This window comes from Schistocerca cancellata, chromosome 1, assembly GCF_023864275.1.
Source record: "Schistocerca cancellata isolate TAMUIC-IGC-003103 chromosome 1, iqSchCanc2.1, whole genome shotgun sequence".
Classification (NCBI taxonomy): Eukaryota; Metazoa; Arthropoda; class Insecta; order Orthoptera; family Acrididae; genus Schistocerca; species Schistocerca cancellata.
The window spans coordinates 941,643,615-941,666,141 of record NC_064626.1 but is presented as its reverse complement, the minus strand read 5'-3'; the positions used below and the strand labels follow the sequence as shown (position 1 = coordinate 941,666,141).

The window sequence follows — 22,527 nt, the reverse complement described above, 5'->3', positions numbered from 1 at the left end:
TCAAATGCACTTTGTGTTATGGCTCTCAGTATGCCAGCATAATAAAAATATTTAGTAATATATGAAAGTAAAAAAACTGTTAATCTTTGCTCCCAGGGAGCCACATGGAAAATGATCAAAAACAGACACAAATATATCACATGCGATTTTAAGATATGTAAAAAATATATGTAAATTATTTCAAAGACAGTTCTCATTGAGTCACAGATTAATCAAGATAATAGAAGGAGCATAAATATATTACACAGATGGACAGGTCATATGTCCATAGGAAAATATTGCAATTGTCTGCTCTTTTTGAGCCACGTAAAAGAAATGAAAACAAAGAACATAATTATAAGTATGGACATGATATATAAACACAAACACTAGAGAAGTCACATGTATGAATATAATATGCATTTGGGAAAAAAAAAGAGTTTTTTAAATATTGTCTCCCATTGAGACACATAGTCAAGACAGTACAAGAACATATTAATGCTAAAATTGGACACTTAAATTTGTCACAACATAACACAAACATCAAACTTGGTGAACATCTGATTAGCTGTAGAAAATTGTACACAAATCTTATGCCTAAGAAAAGAATAGTAACAAAATGATGGGTCTTGCACAACAATTTTTACATTGTCTTTTATTTGGTGCAAGTATGTCCCATATTCAACAATACAAAAGGAAAGTAATAAATGTTTGTCACCTTCTTGCCCGTTGCAAGTAAAGATGATGTCTCAAAATTTAATATTCAATAGTGACAATAAAAATATAAAAACATTCTCTCAGAGATCTGGAACTTGTCCATGGTCTGTAGGATGAGTGGTAGTTGCTATTTGACACACCCAGTAACAATCTTTGCTGATAACCTGCTTTATGGGAAATGGGTAAGTAACTGTATTCAAACAGGGAAATGTGCTTAATCATGTTTATATGGTTGCAATTCAGTGATGTTTCTTAATCCAAATAACCTTCTTGATCTGGGAAAGATAAGTCTATACGCATTAGGATGTGGGCTTTCTTTTATTTCAAATGGACAAATGTCAATGTTTACTTTAACATATGGACAACCTAGCTCAACATCTTTGTCTATTTCTGTATTTTCAAACAATAGATCATTTTCAGTTTCTTTAGTTCCTAAGTCTAATGTCTATTTCCTACACTTAGACACATCCCTCTCTGTTTGCAAAGCATTGACATTTAAACATAAACCTTTGTTTTCATCTGTTCCTTTTAACACTGTGTTGTCACTTAACAAACTACTGTTTTCACCCCCTTTTTTTATAAAGTCCACTACAGATTCTTGTCCACCATGTAGAATACAGGGTTGCACTTACCTTTGCTAATTCTTTCCAAAAGGCATCTTTGTTTATACAGTTTCCATAGTTGTTCCACAAAACTTCTAAAAACTTTTCCCCTTTTTCTTGAAAACACACATTTACATTCCATCCCTCTATATTTTCTTTAATATTATTATTATTATTATTATTATTATCATTCTCATAGATTAGTGTATCATAGTTCCCAATAGGCAATAGCTTGTCCTCAGATACACATTCCCTAGTCTGCATTTTGCTTAAATTAACCTCATTATTACCCATGTTTGTCACATCACTTACCTTTACCACATAATCACTTTTCAATTCTACAAATACTCCTATTTCTTCCTCCACACTCTCATCAATAACATCACTTGATTTAGGATCATTATTTAAATGTCCCTCTATTACTTCTTCCTCCTCCTCTACAACAACCCCATCTTCAGTTTCCCCCCTATGTATCTGAATCTCGGCAATTGAGACTTTGGCTCCATTAAACACTTCCTCATCCCCCGTCTTATCAAATAAACCCCCCAAAATAGATTCTATTTGTGGTGTGTCTTACTTGTTATTAACACCAGTATCTTTTTCAGCCCAACTATGGAACTCTGCAATACCTTCAACTTCTGCACTTTCACTAACTACCTGTGGTTGAACACTGTTTTCATTAACTGTATCACTTTTACTCATAGTATCCCAAAACCTTTTATTAAATTCTAATTTATTCATTCTAACAACATCATATTTTCATGGTACTTACTCTCTACATTGTATCCTCTCCTTTTCCAGTTCCGGTTATGTGTTGTCCTGTCACCATATTGTCTAGCCCCAAAACTACGGACATCTAGTGGGACTGTCCACCATTTCCCGGCTGGTTCCCTCGGTCTGTCCGTTTGTAGTTGTCGTTTTGTTCACTAGTTTCAGCAAACCCCCTTCTATCTTGTTCTCTTCCCCAATACCTATTTCTATCATTCCTGTTATCTCTCCTCCATCCTCCCTCCTGTGTATTGTTTCTGAAATCATTTTCATATCTCCTATCTCCCCTATTTAGAGCATTATTTCCAGAATTTTCAAAGTCTCTCCTCCCATAATAATCTCTATTTACATTCCTGTTCCACCCCCCATACTGGTTGTTGCCAGAGCCAAAACTTTGGTTATTTTCTCTTTCCAAGGCCCTATCTAATCTATCTACAAATTTCAGGAACTCTTCCATTGAATCGTCTGGTCCATGGACCAATTCCCACTGCAGTCTCTCTGGTAACCTTCTTTTTAAAACATCAATTTGTGTCATAATATCAAAACAGTTATTCAAGTGAGCAAGTTTTTTCAATTGATCTCTGCAAAATTTTTGCATTCCCCCTACTTTCCCTCTATACACTGGTCCATTTAGAAATTTTGACTTTAATCTGGCTTGTATGGATTGTGACCAAAATTTGCAAATAAACTTAGCTTCAAACTCTTCAAAAGTATTCCAAGAATCATTATTCTCATTTGCCCAGGATAGGGCCTCCCCTTCTAGAAACCGTTTTACTAACTTAATTTTTATGTTATCTGACATTCCTACAACAAACATATCCTTACATTGGTGAATAAAGTCAATAGGGTGCAGATTTTCACCAGGAAAGCATTTCACTTGGATGTGCCCATACATTGTATTTTGATTGTAAATCGTTTGTTTGGACATCAATGCGTCCTCCAATTGTGTATATTTAGTGTGTATATTTTCTATTTTTGTATCTACATTAGTGGTATACAGGTTGTATTCTTGTTTAAGGTTTTCTGATGTTTTGTCTATTTTCTGATCTAATCTTTCAACTTCAGTATCTACTCTGTTGTAGATGACAGCAATGCTGTCTGTGTTAGCGACAGCAATGCTGTCTGTGTTAGCTTGTATGTTTTCATTTAAACTTTCAACTTCAACTTGAAATTCTTTTCTGAAGTGTATCAACTGGTCTCTAGTGTCCTTACTGAGGGTAGTTTTAATTTCCTCACACTTCTCATTGAGATGAGTACTTAATAGATCAAAATCCAAACTTAACTTATCCAGTCTATCTGTGTTTTCTTTAAGTTTCAAACTTACTTGTTCACTTGATTGTTTAAAATCCAAACGTACTTGTTCACTTGATTGTTTAAGTTGCGAACTTATTTGAGTTGCAAACCCTGCTAGCCACTCTGTTAAGTTTAATTGTTCACCATCCCCTGGTTCAATTTTTACATTTCCTACGATCTCATCACTCTCGGGTAGAGACATGTTAACTTATTAATTATTTTAAATGACAACAACAAAATACCTTGCTTTATGTAGCTATGCTATGATGTCGTGATCGGTGTTCTTGTTGGCTTTCTTCACTTGTATTCGGTTTTATCGAAGCTGAAGTCGTGATTGATGAATTCCATTGACATAATCCAGACTTTAATCTTCCGAGCGGTGTGATGATAGTGTTTGGTAGTCGCACAAACACACTTTATTTATTTATTTATTTTTGACATATTTTCACTGTTGCCACACTGCACAAAAAAACTTTTTTGGAGTGCTAAGCACATACGAAATTTATCGCTGCACTATTATCATCGATGCACTTAAAGATCCCGGCTGAGCCCCCACTTTTGTAATGGTCGCCTAGTCGTAGATATAGCTAATTGCTATAATTGCACTATTTCACTCCCATTTACGGAGCTTGTTAGCACGTGATGTTAGGTTGGCGCCATTAAAATGCATTGTGTTGTGGTAATCACTGCTACTTGCTGGATCGCTGCTGTGTCTCGATGCTGATGCTGGCTCTAAATCTGGTTGTCTAGGGTTAAAAACATGAGGTCCCGTGTTTTTTATGTGCTTTTGATGATAAAGAACGAGCGAAACCAACAAATATGCAAACTTCAAATATTTATTACTCTGGTGGCCATCTTAATTCCACTGTCCACCAAAGACCATGACTCAACACAAAGTAGTACTTCCGTTACATGTTCTTTGCATTGTTTATCCACCTCAAACAATAACACACAAACACACTTTACCAAAGTGACGTTCCGACTGCCTCTCGACCCTTCTTGCGGCTTGTATTTATAACATTGTCAAAGAACTACTAAAAAGAGATATAGTTTACAAGTCACATGTACATCTGTTATCATAATTTGTGCAGAAAAGTTATTAATTTGCATCGAGTGACATAATTTCACATGTTATTAAAATGACAGACAGATTTGTTGACTTGACAGAATAATTCTCTGTTACAAAAAGGCCGTTTTTTAGAAGTTTGTCAATTGACTTCTCTAATTTGCATAAATAAGTAAATAACATGAATTATTAAGAAATTGGTTTTCATCTAAAATAGGATTGATTTCGTGAATACTGAGTGAAAACGCTCCTAGTGAACAAATAGGTTTCACTGGGTGATTTTTATTTAAGGAGATCCAAAATACCTAAGTTGGCCACTATTTTTCGTACTTCATATTAATTATTTAAGATGAACTAAGTGTTTTTACATGATGACATTTGCTGTATCAGTGATCAAGTGATATAAACTTTTGTGTGGGTCAGTTATCCAGTATAATTTAATGGGTTGACTGTTTATGCAGACATGTTATGCAATCATTGTTAACATACACAATAACTTTTCTATAATCATAAATACTCGTTAAACTGGTTGAATTTGGAGGGTATTGCATACTTTGGTACAGTAAAGCCTTTAATATGTTCCGTTACAAGGTACAGGCCAGAAGAATATGCTCAGTCATGAGTAAGAATACAGCACAAAATCAGTCAGCTACATAAGCTAGAGTATTTAAGGTTGTGTTGACTCATGGAAGGACAAAATAATGAAAAAATATTAGGGCCTAAGCCTACGATGTGGGGACCGACCCATGAATCCAAACCACACCGGGTACAAACCAAAAAAAAATGTTTCGATACAATGAAATGAATAATGTTCATAATTATATCAATAAGTTCTATCGTATGTAAAGAGTAATTATAAGAAGCATCTAGCCTCACTCAACAGTTGCACGCTCTCCTTGAGTACACACACACACACACACACACACACACACACACACACACACACACACACACACACAGAGAGTCACGATGACCAGGGGTACCCAAAAGTGAGTTAAGCATGAGTCTGCCCACATGGCGAATACAGGGATTAGCGACCACAAGGCAGTTGCTGCTAGGTTGAATACTGTTACACCCACAACCATCAAAAAGAAACCCGAAGTACATCTATTTAAAAAAAAAAAAAAAAAAACTGATAAAAATGCTCTTAATGCCTTTTTAAGATAGGAGTCTCCACTCCTGATCTGATCACGTAAGCGTGAAAAGATGTGGCATGATTTCAAAGTATAATTGGCAGTTGAGAGATATATACCACATTAAATTAATAAGTGATGGTACTGATCCCCCTTGGTACACAAAATGGGTCAGATCGCTGTTGGAGAAGCAACAAAAAAAGCATGCCAAATTTAAAAGAAGGCAAAATCCCATAGATTGGCAAAGTTTTGCAGAAGTTTAAAATATAGCGCGTGCTTCAATGCGAGATGCTTTTAATAATCTCCCCAATGAAACTCTGTCTCGGAATCTGGCAGAAAACCCAAAGAGATTCTGGTCATATATAAAGCACACCAGTGGCAAGACACAATCAATACCTTCACTGTGCAATAACAATGGTGAAGTCACTGATGACAATGCCTTCAAAGCAGAGTTATTAAACATGATTTTCCGAAACTCCTTCACCAAAGAAGACGAAGTAAATATTCCCGAATTCCAATCAAGAACAACCGTGAAGATGAGAAACATAGAAGTAGATATCCTCAGTGTAGCAAAGCAGCTTAAATCATTTAATAAAGGCAATGCTTCTGGTCCAGGTGGTATACCAGCCAGGTTCCTTTCAGAGTAGGCAGATGCATTAGCTCCATATTTAGCAATTATATACAACTGCTCGCTCATAGAAAGTTCCGTACCTAAAGACTGGAAAGTTGCTGACATCACACCAATACCCAAAAAGGGATATAGGAGTAATCTGCTGAATTACAGGCCCATATCACTAATGTTAATTTGCAGTAGGGTTTCAGAACATATACTGTATTCAAACATTATGAAGTACCTCGAAGAAAACGATTTACTGGCACAGTCAGTACAGATTCAGAAAATATCATTCTTGCAGAACACAACTAGCTCTTTATACTCACGAAGTAATGTGTGCTATCAATAGGGGATGTCAAATTGACTCCATATTTTTAGATTTTCCTCACAAGCATCTTCTTACCAAACTGTGTGCCCATGGAATACCGCCTCAGTTGTGTGACTGGATTTGTGATTTCCTGTCAGAAAGGTCACAGTTCGTAGTAAGTCATTGAGTAAAACAGAAGTTATATCCTGTGTTCACCAGGGAAGTGTTATAGGCCCTCTATTGTTCCTGATCTATATTAACAACATAGGAGACATTATTTGCAGATTATGCTGTCATTTACCATCTTGTAAAGTCATCAGATGACCTAAATTAATTTCAAAATGATTTAGATGTGATATCTGTGTGGTGCGAAAAATGGCAATTGACCCTGACTAAAGAAAAGTGTGAAGTTATTCGCATGTGTACTAAAAGAAATCCACTAAATTCCAATTACGCAATAAGTCTTGCAAATGTGAAGGCTGTGAATTCAACCAAATACTTAAGGATTACAATTACAAATAACCTAAATTGGAATGATCACGTAGATAATGTTGTGGGTAGAGCAAACCAAAGACTGTGATTCATTAGCAGAACACTTAGAAGGTGCAACAGATCCACACTACACTTGTCCGCCCTGTTCTGGAGTAATGCTGTGCGGTGTGGGATCCGCATCAGTTGGGACTGATGGATGATATTGAAAAAGTTCAAAGAAGGGCAGCTCGTTTTGTATTAATGCGGAATAGGGGAGATAGTGCCACAGACATGATACATGAATTGGAGTGGCAATCATTAAAACAAAGGCATTTTTCATTGTGATGGGCTCTTCTGAGGAAATTTCAATCACCAGTTTTCTCCTCCGATTGCGAAAACATTCTGTAGGCAGCCACCTACATAGGGAAGAGAAATTGGGGCTCGCACAGTAAAATTGAAGTGCTCGTTTTTCCCGCGCGCAGTTCAAGAGTGGAATGGTAGAGAGACAGCCAGGCACTTAATTGTGAATAGCAGATAATCACGTAGATGTAGATAGATGTAGATGTACATTTATGCGGAATAACACTGTCTTTGGCAGTCTTTGCTAACAATTTACAAATCTCGGTCACAACACTAATGTAGTTGGAAGACGCTTGAGTACATTACCCAGCACCTGTAATCTCTCGTAAGTTGACTGGTCCAGCAGGGAACAGCCATATGGCAGTATTCCTATCCTGCTGATATTCAAAATTTCTCTCTCTGTTAACATTTTGACCCTGATAAAAGTTTCCACTATTTATGTTTCTGTAGTTATTCCCATTGTGATCTCTGTCATTCCGATTGTTATGGAACATACCTCTTTCTACTGTTCTATCCAGCCTGTCAACATATCGTAAAAATTGTTCTAAGATAATCGTCTGGTCTGTGTATTAAATCTCACTGAACCTTTCTGGTAATATTTTAAGTGCATCAATCAATATCATTTCGTCAAATGGTTTGTCAAGGTGTGTTAATTTCATAAGTTGATTTTTCCAAAACTCTTTAAGAGTACCGTCCCTATTCCTGTAATTAGGGCCATTCAAAAATTCACTTTTAATTCTCCCCTGTTCAGCATCTGACTTAAATTTAAATTTACCCAAGACAAAGCTTTGCCTTCAAAACGTCTTTTAACAAATTTAATTTTTTGAGTGCTACTCATGCCTGACGCAAAACAATCCCTACAGTGGTGCAGAAAATTCACTGGATGTAAATTGTCTAATGGAAAACTTTTGATTGGATTGTTGGACCATGCAGTACCATTGTTTGAATACAGACTTTTGTGAATGCAATTTTCCTGAACTGCAGAAATTTTTTGATCTAAAACATTTACATTAGTTTGCATATTGTTCTCAACATTTAAAATTTTTTGATCTAAACTGCTAAAGTTTTGTTCCGTTTTTTCCGTGACAACGTTCTGTTCAACTCTGATGTCATTAACGTTCTTTGACTGTCTTGCGGATTCAACAGTTAACTCATTTTCCAAAACAATGTATTTATTTTCTAAGACATAAGCTTTTCCATACACACTTTTTAACCCCTCTGATAACCCATTTTTTAGCTCTGAAACCAGATTGCTAAGTTGGTCCATGTGGCCTTCCACCCTATCCAATTTACTATTGTTATCTCTCTTCACTTCCTTTCGTTTTGCCAAAATTAATTGCAAAATATCAGCTTTTACTGTTTCTTTGCTGAGTATGCTTTCACTCGGCTCAAACATGTCTTGACTGGGCCACACAGCTTTCACTTCTACATCACAACTGCCCTCATCTCTATTCATTTTGTTAAAAAGCGCATGAGTCCACAAACAAATTAATTTCACAAATAGTTTGTACTTACATTTCCTTTTTGGTGTCCCCCATTCTGTTTCATTTGATTCAGCCCGTAATTGTTAGTAGTACCTCGTCATTATTGATATGACTTTTTGGGCTGTCCTTGGTCTTCTCTCTTCGCTTGATCAGAAATTCATTTACATATAAACTGCAAATGGCACAAATCACTCTCCCTTCCTGTGCAACAGACAAAACTTCATCATCAGTCAATTGATCCCGGACAAGCCCCTCCCTCACATAATTTGTTGATTGTCACTCATTTAAAAATAAACTCTTTTAATAAGCTTTGGGAGGAGTAAGATTTACAATAAACTTATTTACTTATCTTCTTTTCTTGTGATTGGCTCCAGTTCTTCACGTATATGGGCTGATTCTTGACGCTGAAATTTTTGACATTGTAGGTTCTCATGGTTCCAAGTGATGTAAATAATGGTGAAATATTACCTGAGCTGTTAATTTCTGTTGCTCAAATTTTATTCTTTTACATTTTTCTATATCACACTATCTTTACAATTACCACTTCAAAGTTTAAAATTACATTGTTATTGCCAAAAGTGGACATGTTTGATCACATCAGAGGCATGCCCACTACTAATCCATTCTGTGGTACTAAAAATATTCCAAAGAGCTTACAAACTTTCTTGACAAATGACTTTCTGTTAATCTGTACCATTATTTTATGAATGAATCCAGAAATAAATTTAATAAGTTTCGTCCAATTGCACAATTAATAATGGGAATTTTAAGTGTGCCAGATATTTCATAATTTCAAATGTTTCTAAAAGTAATTTTAACTGTACATACAGAGCTAGTACATATCGATTGTAACAACAAAAATAAACTAACTTCTTTTTATACACTATAGCCTGAAATACACCACATCTTGTACAATATCATATGAAATTCTTTTAGAAAAACAGCGGAGATAATATTAAAAGTTAGAAAGTATTTTTGGTATCAATAACTTCTGTTGAAGAAGAGTAGTAGAGGAATGTGTCCCTTTACAATGCCACCTTACTGGGAGGCCCTATATGGTCCATGTGGTGACACTCTACTGGTCAACGTTGGAGCCAATGTCTTTTTGCATCAGTGACCTCCTCATCATCCACATTCTGCTTCCCACAGAGGCATCATTCATTCGACCAAGCAGACGGAAATCGGAAGGTGCAAGATCCGGGCTGTAGGGTGGGTGAGGAAGTACAGTCGAGTAAAGTTTAGTGAGCTCCTCTTGGTGTGCACACTTATGTAAGGCCTTGCATTGTCATAGAGACGTAGTTCATTTGCATTTTTGTGGTGTTGAGCATACAGAAGTCGTTTCTTCTATTTCCTGAGGGCAGCATAATACATTTCAGAGTTTATCATTGCACCGTGACAGAGGTCATCAAACAGACCCCTTCAGATCCCCCAAAGACTGTCACCATCTGAAGTTGCTGCTCTGAACTTTTTCGGTGGAGGAGAAATAGTGTGGCTCTGCTTTATAGATTGCAGTTTTGATTCCAGTTCAAAGTGATGAACCCACATTTAATCGCATGTGATGTCGTCTGACAAAAAATCATCACAATTGGCCTCGTAATGCAAAACCAATTCCACACAAATGGTTGTTCTTTGCTGCTTGTGATCTTTTGTTAGGTGGTGAGGAACTGAGCGGACACACACCGTTGTGTACCCCAAATTTTGGACGAGTGTAATAACCTGTGCATGCTGTGCAACATGCTAAACATACCCCTATATGGCAAGTGGTGGAAACAAATAATGCACCCTGGAACATTGCTGAACATGACCATTTGGTTGTCCATGTGTAAAGGTGTGGGGAGGCATTATACTGTGTGAGTGTACTGACCTCCAGATCTTTGATCGTGTTGTACTCACCAGTCAGTAGTACTGTGACACCGTACTCCTTCCCCATGTGCACCTTTTCAGGGTTACATTCCAAGCTGACGTAGTTTTTATGGATGAAAATAAGTGGCAGCATCAAACAGCACAGTTGAGGGAGCTCTTAAAATGAGGGGATATTTGATGAGGGGCCTGCCTATTCTGCTGACTTAAATCCCATCAGGCAGTTGTGGGCTGCCTGAGGGAGACACATTGCAGCATGTTCACATGCACCAATGACCATCCAGCAGCTGCAAATCGTACTGGAGGAGGAATGGAATGCACTGCCACAAGAATTCCTTGCCGATCTTGTAGCCATCATGGGAGCGCATTGCAGAGCATGCAGTGCCATCTGTGGTGGTCACACACACCCTGTTAAGAATCATGTCCCACCTTTTGTAATGTCAGGAGGGTCATCGTGAATTGCAGTGACTTCAGTGTAATTACATGCTGTCTTTGAATAAAAATGTCATTTCTGTTAATTTCATTGTGTGTTTCTTTCAGTTACCTTTTGTACTATACTGTAGCATTTCTTTCTATGTATGGTCCAAGTTCCACTGAACTACGTTACTCAACAGTGGCAAATAGTGTGAAAGTTAGTTTCAACCTTAACCCTTTGTGCGTCACATTTAGAAAAAAATTGGGGAAAATTTTTTTGTGTTGAATATTTACTGTATATGTTGCACATATGCCATATCCATTGCAAAAGTTCTTTTGAAGCTATTGGTTAATAAATAAAATAATGATTCCACATGGCATCATTAGAAATTACATAATAATTACTCAATAAAATGCATACATAACTGTATTGTAAACTTACCGTATTTCTTTCCCTTCCCCTTGAGAAACTATGTGAAGTTGGTTCCATAACCAAGAATTTCAGTATATACAGAATAAAACTAAACACAACAGTTATCGTTCACTCACAAATGCAGTAGCACAACTCACGACACTTCTCTGTTCTGCACTTCAAACAAACGGCGAGTCATGAAAGCAAACGCCACTGTGATCTGTTGGCTGAACTTGGAACTATGTGAAGCGATGCCAAACGGTATCATTGAAGCATTGGGAAGCTCAGAAAAGCCAGGAATACTTAATGATGCCATTTGGAATTGCAGACGTAGAAAGGGTTAAGTTTTGCACACCAGTGTATTTATGTTGTTCCAGGATGTTCCATTAGCATTCTGTAAATATGTAGTAGATAATAAAAGGTAGGCCAAACTTAGTTATGCTGCACTAAAAACAATCAAACAAATCTCTCTCTCTCTCTCTCTCTCTCTCTCTCTATACTCTGCTATAAATGCATACAGAACTTATATACAGAACTTAATCCTCGTAACTACTGTCACTACTGGTTTGTTCTTTCCAAGTTTTCTCATAAAGAAAACTGAGACCTTCAATAGATGGTTTAGAATACACACTTTTGCTACAAGTATGTACTATTCATTAAGATAATTTTTATTAAAAGTTAAATAACTTACATGTTTGAGAGGACATAACCTCAATGTTACAATGAGAGGTTGCTTGGAGTACATTACAGAAAGTCATTGTGCCATTATACAGAGATAATTAATCATCATATTAAAATAAATGTATGTATTGATATGAATGAGGTTAGAGAATACATTTTTCAAGCTTTCTTGATCACTGTGGCTGTCGTCATTATATCCAATTGTTTAAAGAACTGTTTAGTAGAGGTTCTTACTCCTCCCAAAGCTTATTAAAAGAGTTTATTTTTAAATGAGTGACAACCAACAAATGATGTGAGGGAGGGGCTTGTCCGGGATCAATTGACTGATGATGAAGTTTTGTCTGTTGCACAAGAAGGGAGAGTGATTTGTGCCATTTGCAGTTTATATGTAAATGAATTTCCAATCAAGCGAAGAGAGAAGACCGAGGACAGCCCAAGAAGTCATATCAATAATGATGAGGTACTACTAACAATTACGGGCTGAATCAAATGAACACCGAATGAAGTCCAAAGAACACATTCTTGCTCAATGAAAAAATGCCCCTGAATATGATACTTTACCTATTTTTACTTTCTAATGCCTTTAAGTAAGTCAACTTCCCTTGGCCTTTTTCCTGCAAAAGTTGCAGAGCTTAGTCATCTAAGAAGGCCAGTGAAATTTAACTTCTAGTTCTGGTTCGTACTGATATTAAAAAAATAATCCAAGAATTTAGAATGTTCTTTTTCATTTATTGGTTTTTAACCTTATGAATTACTTCTATCTGTGTGGTGAGACTCATTGCAGGAGTCATAGAGTGATCTCAGGTACAGTCCATTTATAAAGAGAACCAAATTATAAATTTGAAGAGATTTTATTTATATTGTCAAGTGTTGAAACTCCATTAGGTTTGATTATAGTATGTGCATCATTAGCAAGGTAAACTATTTCAGCTGCTTGGATTTGTGAGGGCTTATCACTTACATATAAAAATAACAAGAATGGCCCCATTATTGATCGCAGTGATACATCTGTAGTAATTATTTCCCACTTTGAAGATGCAACCTCATTATGTGCATTCCTGAGTTTCTTATGTCTTTCTCTGCATGTTTGGAAGAAAATGAAATTTTATTATGAAGATAATTACTGAGTTTTTATTTGTACATTCAATATTTTTGTTGACGTAACAGCAGAAAATGTTTTATATTGTTGACTGGTATTGGCGTCCATTGGCCATTACCAAAACAGTTGGAAGCAGCATGAAATAAACACCAAGTAATACTTTGTTGAACTGCCCAGTTCAGTATATCATTTCTTGGTGTCCATCTCTTAATAGTTAGTATATAAATTTGTTACTATCCAAGGAAATGTAATTTATGTGGCCCATTTTAGCTTTTCTGATAATAGGCTGTAATTATGAAGAATGAATAAAAATAATAAATGTCCATCTCTTGCTGCTTTGAATAGCTCTGATGTTTGACAGTGGTAAAAAATAACGACTAATGACATGAAACATCTTCTGTTAGTAGATCGAAGAAAAATCAAAGTGTATAAACTCTGCATTCTTTTGGTTAGCTAGAATGAAAATGTCTTATGGGGAATGTTGTGGATATCCTAATATTTGATCTTTTCTAGGAGACTACATACACTGAGATGACAAAAGTCATGGGATAGTGATATCCACATATACAGATGGCGATGGTATCGCGTACACATAGCTGAACATGTATTGGTGGAACTGTCATTTACACTCAGATGCATCCTTTGAAAAGGTTTCAATGTGATTATGGCCGCACGACAGGAATTAACAGATTTTGAATGTGGAATGGTCGTTAAAGCTAGATGCATGGGACATTCCATTTCGAAAATCATTACAAAATTTGATATTCCAAGATCTACAGTGTCAAGAATGTGCCGAGAATATAAAATTTCAGGCATTGCCTTAATTTGAGGAAGAAATTTCTAAAAATGTTTGTTTGGAGCACAGAATTCTATGGTAGTGAATCGTGGACTGCAGGAAACCAGAAGAGAATTGGAACATTGTAGATGTGGTGCTACAGAAGAATGTTGAAAATTAGGTGGAATGATAAGGGAGTCAGCAAGAAAGCAACACACGGAAAACATTGACAGGAAGAAGGGACAGGATGATCCATGTTACTAGAGGGAGCTGTAGAGGGTAAAAACTGCAGTGGAAGGCAGAAATTGGAATATATCAAACAAATAATTAAGGATGTAGGGTGTGAATGCTATTTGAGATGAAAAAGTTGGAATATCAGAGAAACTCATGGTGGGCCACACCAGAAGACATGACTCAAAAGTTACAACTAAGTAACAATATTATTTTACTGGATACAATAAAAATATGTCAATCCTAGTTCATATATGTATTCATCACACAGCCTAGTGAATTTTCAGAGAGAATTACATTAAATTGTTTGCAGAGAGAATTACATTAAATTGTTAACGGATTATATGCTTACAATCATTTACTCATTTTTTGACGTCATAGCGATAAGCTTATCTGGGCGCGGCAGGAAGTAAGCCCGCTCAGTAGCGCTATGGCGGACCGGAAGTCGACTTTTCCAGCGGATCGTGCTTAGTTAAAACTTAGCGCGATCCTGCGCGGCGCCTCGTGCAGCGGCTAAGCCCCGTTCAAGGTCACCCGCCAAGATGGCGGTGCACACAGCCATTACTTTCTTATCTAATGATTTTGAACAAAGCACTACACATTGATCTTGTCAAAAGCCGAGAAGCGATTCTTCTTGATGTTTTAGCTCTCTGGGGCACTCTGGGATGCTCTCTGGGGCACTGTGTCATGCTCTCTGTCCTATACGATCATGTTGTTTACAGTTCTAGGATGCTACTGAAATATCCCAAAAGTATAAATACTGTTGTTCGGGTAGCAGGTTTACCAAAGTACATTTGTATTTTAATTTTCATTAATTCTATTGGTAAAGTACTGTAGGTTGTTAACAATTGTTGCTAGCTAAATCATTCTTGACAGTATGTACAAGGGTAATCCCAAAAGTAAGGTCTCCTATTTTTTATGAGTACAGAACTCTGTGTGGCAGTTGGTCACACTGTTATGAAGAGTGCATCACGGGCTGTGTGTAAACATGCACACACCGTGCTGAGGCGCTCATTCTTGGCTTGGCAGCCGTTGAGAATGGAGCTCCCGTTGGACGTTACCACCAAGTGCAAATTGCGCGATGTTATTTGGTTTTTGAATGCAAAGGGCACTGTGCTGATTGAAACCCATCGCCAACTGACGGAAGTGTATGGTGAGTCGTGCTTGAATGTCAAAAATGTTCGTAAGTGATGTAGAGAGTTTGCAGCTGGTCGTAGCGAAATTCACGACGAACAAAGGAGCAGGAGATGGTCAGTTTCTGAGGAGACAGTGTGGAAGGTTGAGCAAAGCATGTGTGAAGATCAGCGGATCACTCTGGATGATCTCTGCAGATTGGTTCCTGAGGTTTCCCGAAGCACCGCTCACAGAATTTTAATGGAAACATTGAACTACCAGAAGGCGTGCGCAAGATGGGTGCCACGCATGCTGACTGAGGACCACATGCGGCAACGAGTTGATGCTTCCCGCGTATTTCTTCATCGCCATGCGGTCGAACAGAACAACTTTCTGGACTCAGTTGTCACAGGTGACGAAAACTGGTTATACCACTTTACACCTGAGACCAAGCAGCAATCACGCTAGTGGTGGCATCCTTCTTCGCCAAAGCCTCTGAAATTCAAACAAACACAGTCTGCCGGTAAAGTCATGACAACCGTTTTTTGGGATCGGAAAGGGGTATTGTTGGTCGACTTTATGCCCACTGGGACAACAATTAATGCTGACAGGTACTGTGAGAGACTGAAAAAACTCAAATTGGCAATTCAGAACGGGAGAAGAGAAATGTTGAGCAAGGGCATACATATTCTCCATGACAACGCTCGCCCACACATCGCTCGGCAAACTGTTGCTCTCCTGCAACAGTTTCACTGGAACATAATCACCCACCCACCCTATAGTCCTGACTTGGTGCCCAGTGACAATCACCTGTTCCCTAAGTTAAAAGAACATTTAGCTGGAAAGCGATTTAGCTCCGACGACGAGGTGAAAGAAGAGGTTCATAACTTTCTGAACAGCATGGCGGCAAGCTGGTATGACATGGGCATACAAAAACTGCCACAGCGTCTACAAAAATGCTTTGACAGAAATGGTGATTATGTTGAAAAATAGCTAAATGTTCAAGCTGAAAACTGATGTAAACCATTGTATAAAAAACAGGTCTATGTACTTACAAAAAAAATAGGTGACCTTACTTTTGGGATTACCCTTGTAACAAAAATTCTGAGCTGAAGTACCTGATGATGGTAAGCATCAACATTACTATGAAAGTTTTAGACAAGGAGAATAACTAATATTTGAGGTTAACTTTCAATTTTGCTACAGCATGATGTAACTTGAAGGATTGTCAATAATTACTCTTTTGAATATAACAAACTTTGTTTTGGGTATGCTTATCAAAAACAGTGATTTTTCCAACACATGTTGAGGGAGGAAACTATAAAGCAATTGGGTAGAATTAATAATCTAATATACTCTCCCCTTCTTCCTTGGAAGGCAGTTACAGTAGTTTACTTAATCTGTCATACAGAATGGCTGAATATTGCATTTTATAGTTAACATTTAATGTTGGAGAGTATCTAGCAAAAAGTCTGTTTGCCATTCTGTGTTTGTTGTGTTATGCCATTGAATTCATTTGCAGTGATATTCTCTGTTTGAAGATGTTGTATTCCCAGTATTGAAACCATTTTGTTTTTGCAGGATATGTGCAGCTTCCACAAGTATGACAGCAGCATGGTTTATCACAAGACATGCAATTCTTCGTAACAGATAAAACCATAACTCTTGTATTGTGTAGATTTGCAGCTTGGGTAGCAAATGTTTCCACAAAATGTGTAAACTGGATGCAGTCACATTTTTATTTTTGAACAGTGCAGCACAATATGTTCAATTGCAGACTAGAAATTTATTTGTAAGTCTTGTAATAATGTAGCCTGTTTCCAGCCCCCCTTTTTTTTAGCTGTACTTCTTATTACTTATTTCACTTTTAAAAAAAAGGTACCTATTTTTACATCATTGTATTTTTGTAGGATAAGAACAATAGTGGTCCTGGTCATTTGAAATTCCATTGCAATTTAGTTTCATTGTGGAGGGCATCCGCTACAGTTCCCTTTCTAAAAATATATCTCCTAGCAGTTTGCTGCTTCAGATTTTATGATATCAGGTCACTTGCTTTTGTACATGCATTGTAGCTGAGGTTACTAATGCATGCCTGTGTGGTGGTGCTCGGCTCAGAGGTAAGCTGATTCTAGTCATAGTGGTGCATGAAATGTTTATTAGCAATATTTGGCTGGCAAGAGGAGTAGAAATATTGACTGTAAGTTCCTGATCACTAGTCATTATTTATTATCGTGTTCAAAACTCTCTCAGGTAGCTTTCTTTCCTTTGTCTCCAGTAGGTGTCCAACAAAACATAACCAATCATTTAAAGGTTTCCGTAAATAACTGCAACCCATCACCTTTTGTAATTCTTTAATTTTTATTTACCATGACTGGTTTCAAACTGCCTAGCAATTCACCTCCAGATGGTATATATTTACTATCTGGTGATGAATTGCTGGAATGTTTGGAGCCTTGTGGGGAGTCATGCAGCTGTGGCAAAATATAAAAATGAAACAAGTAAGCACTGAATATGGCGAGATCAACTTAACAGTTATTAGCATCTGTTGGTTTATTTCTAGTGCATGCTTTACTGTGGAGAACATAATGTATGTTATCCAGTAACATTAAATCTGAAGCACTGGACAAACTTTGTCACAACACAAACACCCGCATAAACCAAAGACAGTGATTAAATTTATGTTCAGAGAATTTATATTGGGCCAGAGACTTACTTTGTGTGTGTGTGTGTGTGTGTGTGTGTGTGTGTGTGTGTGTGTAAGGATGTAGCCAGGATTTTGTCATGGGAGGGGGGAGGAATCAGATTTGTCACGGAGGACATTAAAAGGCTCATGTTTTTAACCCTTGAGTGGGCGTGCTTGTTTTTCATAAAACGAGAGGGCACGCAGCGCACTTCGTACACATGCAAAGAATAGCTTTCCTTATGTTACCAAGGTAAGTCATGTATGATCAAAATCACAGTTTAATCTTAGTTTATTTAAACAAGGAGAAAATAAACTTACATAATATGAGCTAAACTACTGTTTTTTTAAACAGTAATGGAATAAATTTTCACTATAACTCTCTGTTGCCAGGGACAGGTGTTAAAAGACACAGTAATGACACATACGAAGAAGTAAACAGTGCAGTTGCATCAGATCTCAGTCAGCTGCTTATTTGATCACTAATTGTCTTGTAGACAACTGCCTCAATGTGGGATTATGTTGCTAGTTCGCAACTGGGGTCATTTTTTTGAACTGATCGTAAATTTTTTCTTGCCTAGCTCACTTTGTGTCTTATATTACTGCTGCTCACTTGGACGTACAACAACACAGTTTATCACTGTGTTACCTGAAACAATACTGAAGGAGTAGGTATAGGTTTACAGTTGTGAAACAAAACTCGAATTGCACAAAATCATTTTATTTTTGGTTGATGCACTTTTATACACAGGTGCACCCGCTCGATGGTTAATTTATTGTGAAAATACATTTATTCATTTTTATGTTCATAATTTTGTGGAGACCTTCATACAAATACATACCAGTAATACCACACACATCCGAGCGCGTGCGTACGCACACGCACACACAATTAATTTTTTTTTTTATTTGCCAGTATGATAACACTTCACTCTATTGCCAAGCAAATTAAACAGATTATTCTTCAAAGCCACATTTTTTTATATTCTGGTACACTTTCTTTAGAAACGAGGACTGATAGACATCAAACTTTCAGTCTCTCTAGTTAATAGAGTAATGATTAATCAGATAAAAAAGGGACCTGGAATGATACCAAGAATAAATTTACAAGCTTCAAGGTGGTTGAAAATATCTGTAATATTTTTCTGTTTGAACAAAGAAAAGTATTACTTGTAAAATCTGTAAAACACAGTAACCAGTTTTTATGCGATTTGAGGATGGTGTTTCATCTATATTCTGTAAGAGTTTCGGGTCTTTGTCTCTACCAGTTTCTTCAGAAAATGTACCTGAAGTTTGCTCATTTTAACATTGATTGCTTATGGGAGTTTCTTCAGGACTGTTTTTGTCCCCCCGCACCCCACCCCATCTCCCAAAGAAACAAACTGCAAAAAAGTTAGATGAAATGTAAAATAAATGTTGAGGTTGCAGTGTGGAAAACAAAATGGAGAAGAGGGTGTGGGATTGGTGGGATTCCTTTTTCCTTTGGAACCAGATGACTTTATCCTCTAAGGATCTCTTTGCAGGTATACTGATGTCGACCAGCAGGTTCCCCAGAGGCTGAAATAAAACAAAAGAGGCAGTTTCTGGGGAAAAAGCAGTATATACATGCTAATAATGATGCATTACATGTAATATCTGTTTTCCACTTTAGAAGCAGTTTATCAACATAAGTTCAGTGACTTGCTTGCACAGTCTTTAACTTCTTGGCCATAGTAATGCAATTTCAAAACATAAATACTCCGCTGGAACTCACAATAATGTATTCATCACTGGAGTCTCAAACACAAATGGGCTATTTCATTTTGCAGAAGTCTACACCAGCGTGTAGAGAATAGTCAAGAGCCAGAGCTACTATGGGAATAGAATCACTGTCATAATATATATGCCAATTTTAGGCTCTCTGAGAAATAACATTTTTACACATAGTGAATTACAAAACTATAGGATCAACGAAGAACAACACAACCAAACATACAAACAAGCAGATGCCTAACGTGAGGGCCTTTTTTTATTGTAAGGAGAGGAAAGAGTAAAAATTCCAACAGATAACTTAATCTTCCTGTGGGTAACACAATCTATTAATGACAACACATGCAAATAAAATGTAAATGTTAATTAATGGCCATGCGCAGATCAGTAATGATGAAAAAGGAATCCTATGTAGTATTGATGACTTCAAAGAACATTCACAACACAGATCAATTTGGCAGACACATGGGCCTTAAATTCTTTAACAAGTCGCTAAAAACAGCTTGCATGACTCCCTTACACAAGTACAAGAAAGTTTTAAAATCTTCGCCAAAAGAGCAAGAATGTTAGACAGTTGATGAAATCATGGAGAGTGATTTCCTAGAACTGTGCTTTGGGTAGCTATGTGTATCAATAAAATTGCATGTAATTATCATATAGTTAGAATTTTGCATTTATATACATGTGAATAGATATGCGAGTATATTGCTCAACTAGCCATATGTAATCGTAAACTGCAAATGCATATAATTAATATGTATAAGTATGTAACTGATATACAATTGTAATTTAGCATTTATATATGTGTGTGTAAACAAGTATTCCACTAATTATACAGGGTGAGTCAAAAAGGACTTAACAACTTTGGAATGATATAGAAATTTATTAAGCTAACTTACAGAATTAGTAGATGAGTCATTTCGTAGAAAGCAGCATAAACTTTGATTCACGTAGTGCACCAGTACCCCATTCCACCTCCAGGAGCGCCTGTGTAGTGCACAGTTAAAATGGCTACTTCCACTAGTGCGGAGGATGTTGTCACTGGTATTGTGTACCTGAATGTGCTTGAAAACATTTTTACTTCCACAGATCGATGAAGGTGATCGAGGTAGGAGTTTTACTACTACTACTACTACTACTACCACTACTACTACTACTACTTGCAAGATGGTGCACCACCTCATTTCCCCATAGAACTTCGAGGCTTTCTGGATAATCACTTCCCAGGTCGGTGGATTGGCCGTGAAGGACCAGACACGTGGCTATCTCGCTCGCCAGACTTCACACCACTGGATTTCTCTCTCTGGGGCATGATTAAAGACTGTGTGTGTGTTTGTCCCATACCAAACAATTTAGCTCTACCTGATAAATGAAATCTATGCTGCTGTTGTGCAAGTTGTGCGGAATGTGCTGCAACTAGCATGGGAAGAAGTTGATTACCAATGGGATGTTTGCCGCATCACAAATGGTGGTCTCATTGAACCAAAATGACACTTCTTGAGATTATTTGCTACAAAATGACACATCTAGCGATTCTGTAAGTTATCTCAGTAAATTTATATGTATTCTGAAGTTTTAAAATGTTTCCGACTCATCGTGTATATCGGTGTTAATAGTGTATTAGAAGCTGACATTGTACTCTTACAAAAATGTGCTTTTATTTACTCATAAAGCTCATTTATCAATTGTATTAACTAACTGTGCTTTACATGCTGACAAGGCCAATTGTATCAAAATTTACTGAATGGCCGATAATAAACATTCCAAGGATAACATGGTGTGAGAAGCCAGCCAGAAACTTCGCAGTACTTTAATGAACAAATACTTAGTAGTTGATGCTAAATTCATGAAATTGAGATATTGATGTGTAACAAAGATTGTGGTGTGAAGGATCATTATGTAAAAATTTGTCTAATTCATATTCTTCTGACTTTTCAGTATTATAGCTTTCCTCCTGCGCTTTAATTCTGCAGCAGGTACATGTTCATAACATTTTCACTGTAGATCAAATACTGTGTTCTCCCCTTGATAACCATAAAATGAGCTAAATACACAATTATATGCAATACAAATACATAATTGTCTTTTTAACACTTATCACCTGCATTGTATAGATACTATGTTTTGAGAGAGCGTCAAACATATTTTTAAAAATGCTCCCTGTTTGTGGAGCAGACATTTAAAAAATTAAAAACAAGCAGCAACCCTAAATATGTTGATAAAATGATTCAATAGATCATAATGGAGGTGCCATGGCAAGGTAGGCCAGAGAGACAAGTAGGCCAGAGAGACAAGATCGACTGAATAAGTTAAGTAAAGCTGTATATAACAAGAAAGCCATAACCTTCCAAATGTAACCATGGCATTACAATATTTGTAAGCAGCAGCATGTGCAGATTTGAATTTGGAAAGAATAAATTTAAAATGAAAAAGAGAAACAAGAAGTTCTCAATAACACAGAAGGTGAATCAAGCAGAACAAAGAAAATAGAAGGAGAAACAGTGGAGAGAAGCACTTGTCAAAATAACTCTAATTTATGCCCACTGGTTGATCTAATTATACAAGTAATTCTTGGCACATACAGTGCTTATTTGTTTCATTTTTATGGCACCGTACCTCAGCTGGTGAAAACGGAACCCTTATTGGATCACTTTGTTGTCTGTCTGACCAAGGGTTCAAGACCTTTTTCTCAGGAACGGGTAGGGCAAAAACTACACCAA

At 36.9% G+C, this 22,527-nt stretch overlaps 1 protein-coding gene across 1 annotated transcript in view; it reads left to right on the top strand.

Annotated features, from left to right (window-relative positions):
- The window catches only part of LOC126088125 (pre-piRNA 3'-exonuclease trimmer-like), a 275,789-nt gene extending 253,670 nt beyond the window's left edge, over window positions 1-22,119 (top strand). The window contains exon 12 of the mRNA XM_049906233.1: window positions 16,960-22,119. Coding sequence (XP_049762190.1) covers window positions 16,960-17,032 — 73 coding nt within the window. The 3' untranslated portion in view covers window positions 17,033-22,119. The remainder of the gene's footprint in view (window positions 1-16,959) is intronic.
- The last annotated feature ends 408 nt before the right edge of the window (window positions 22,120-22,527 follow it).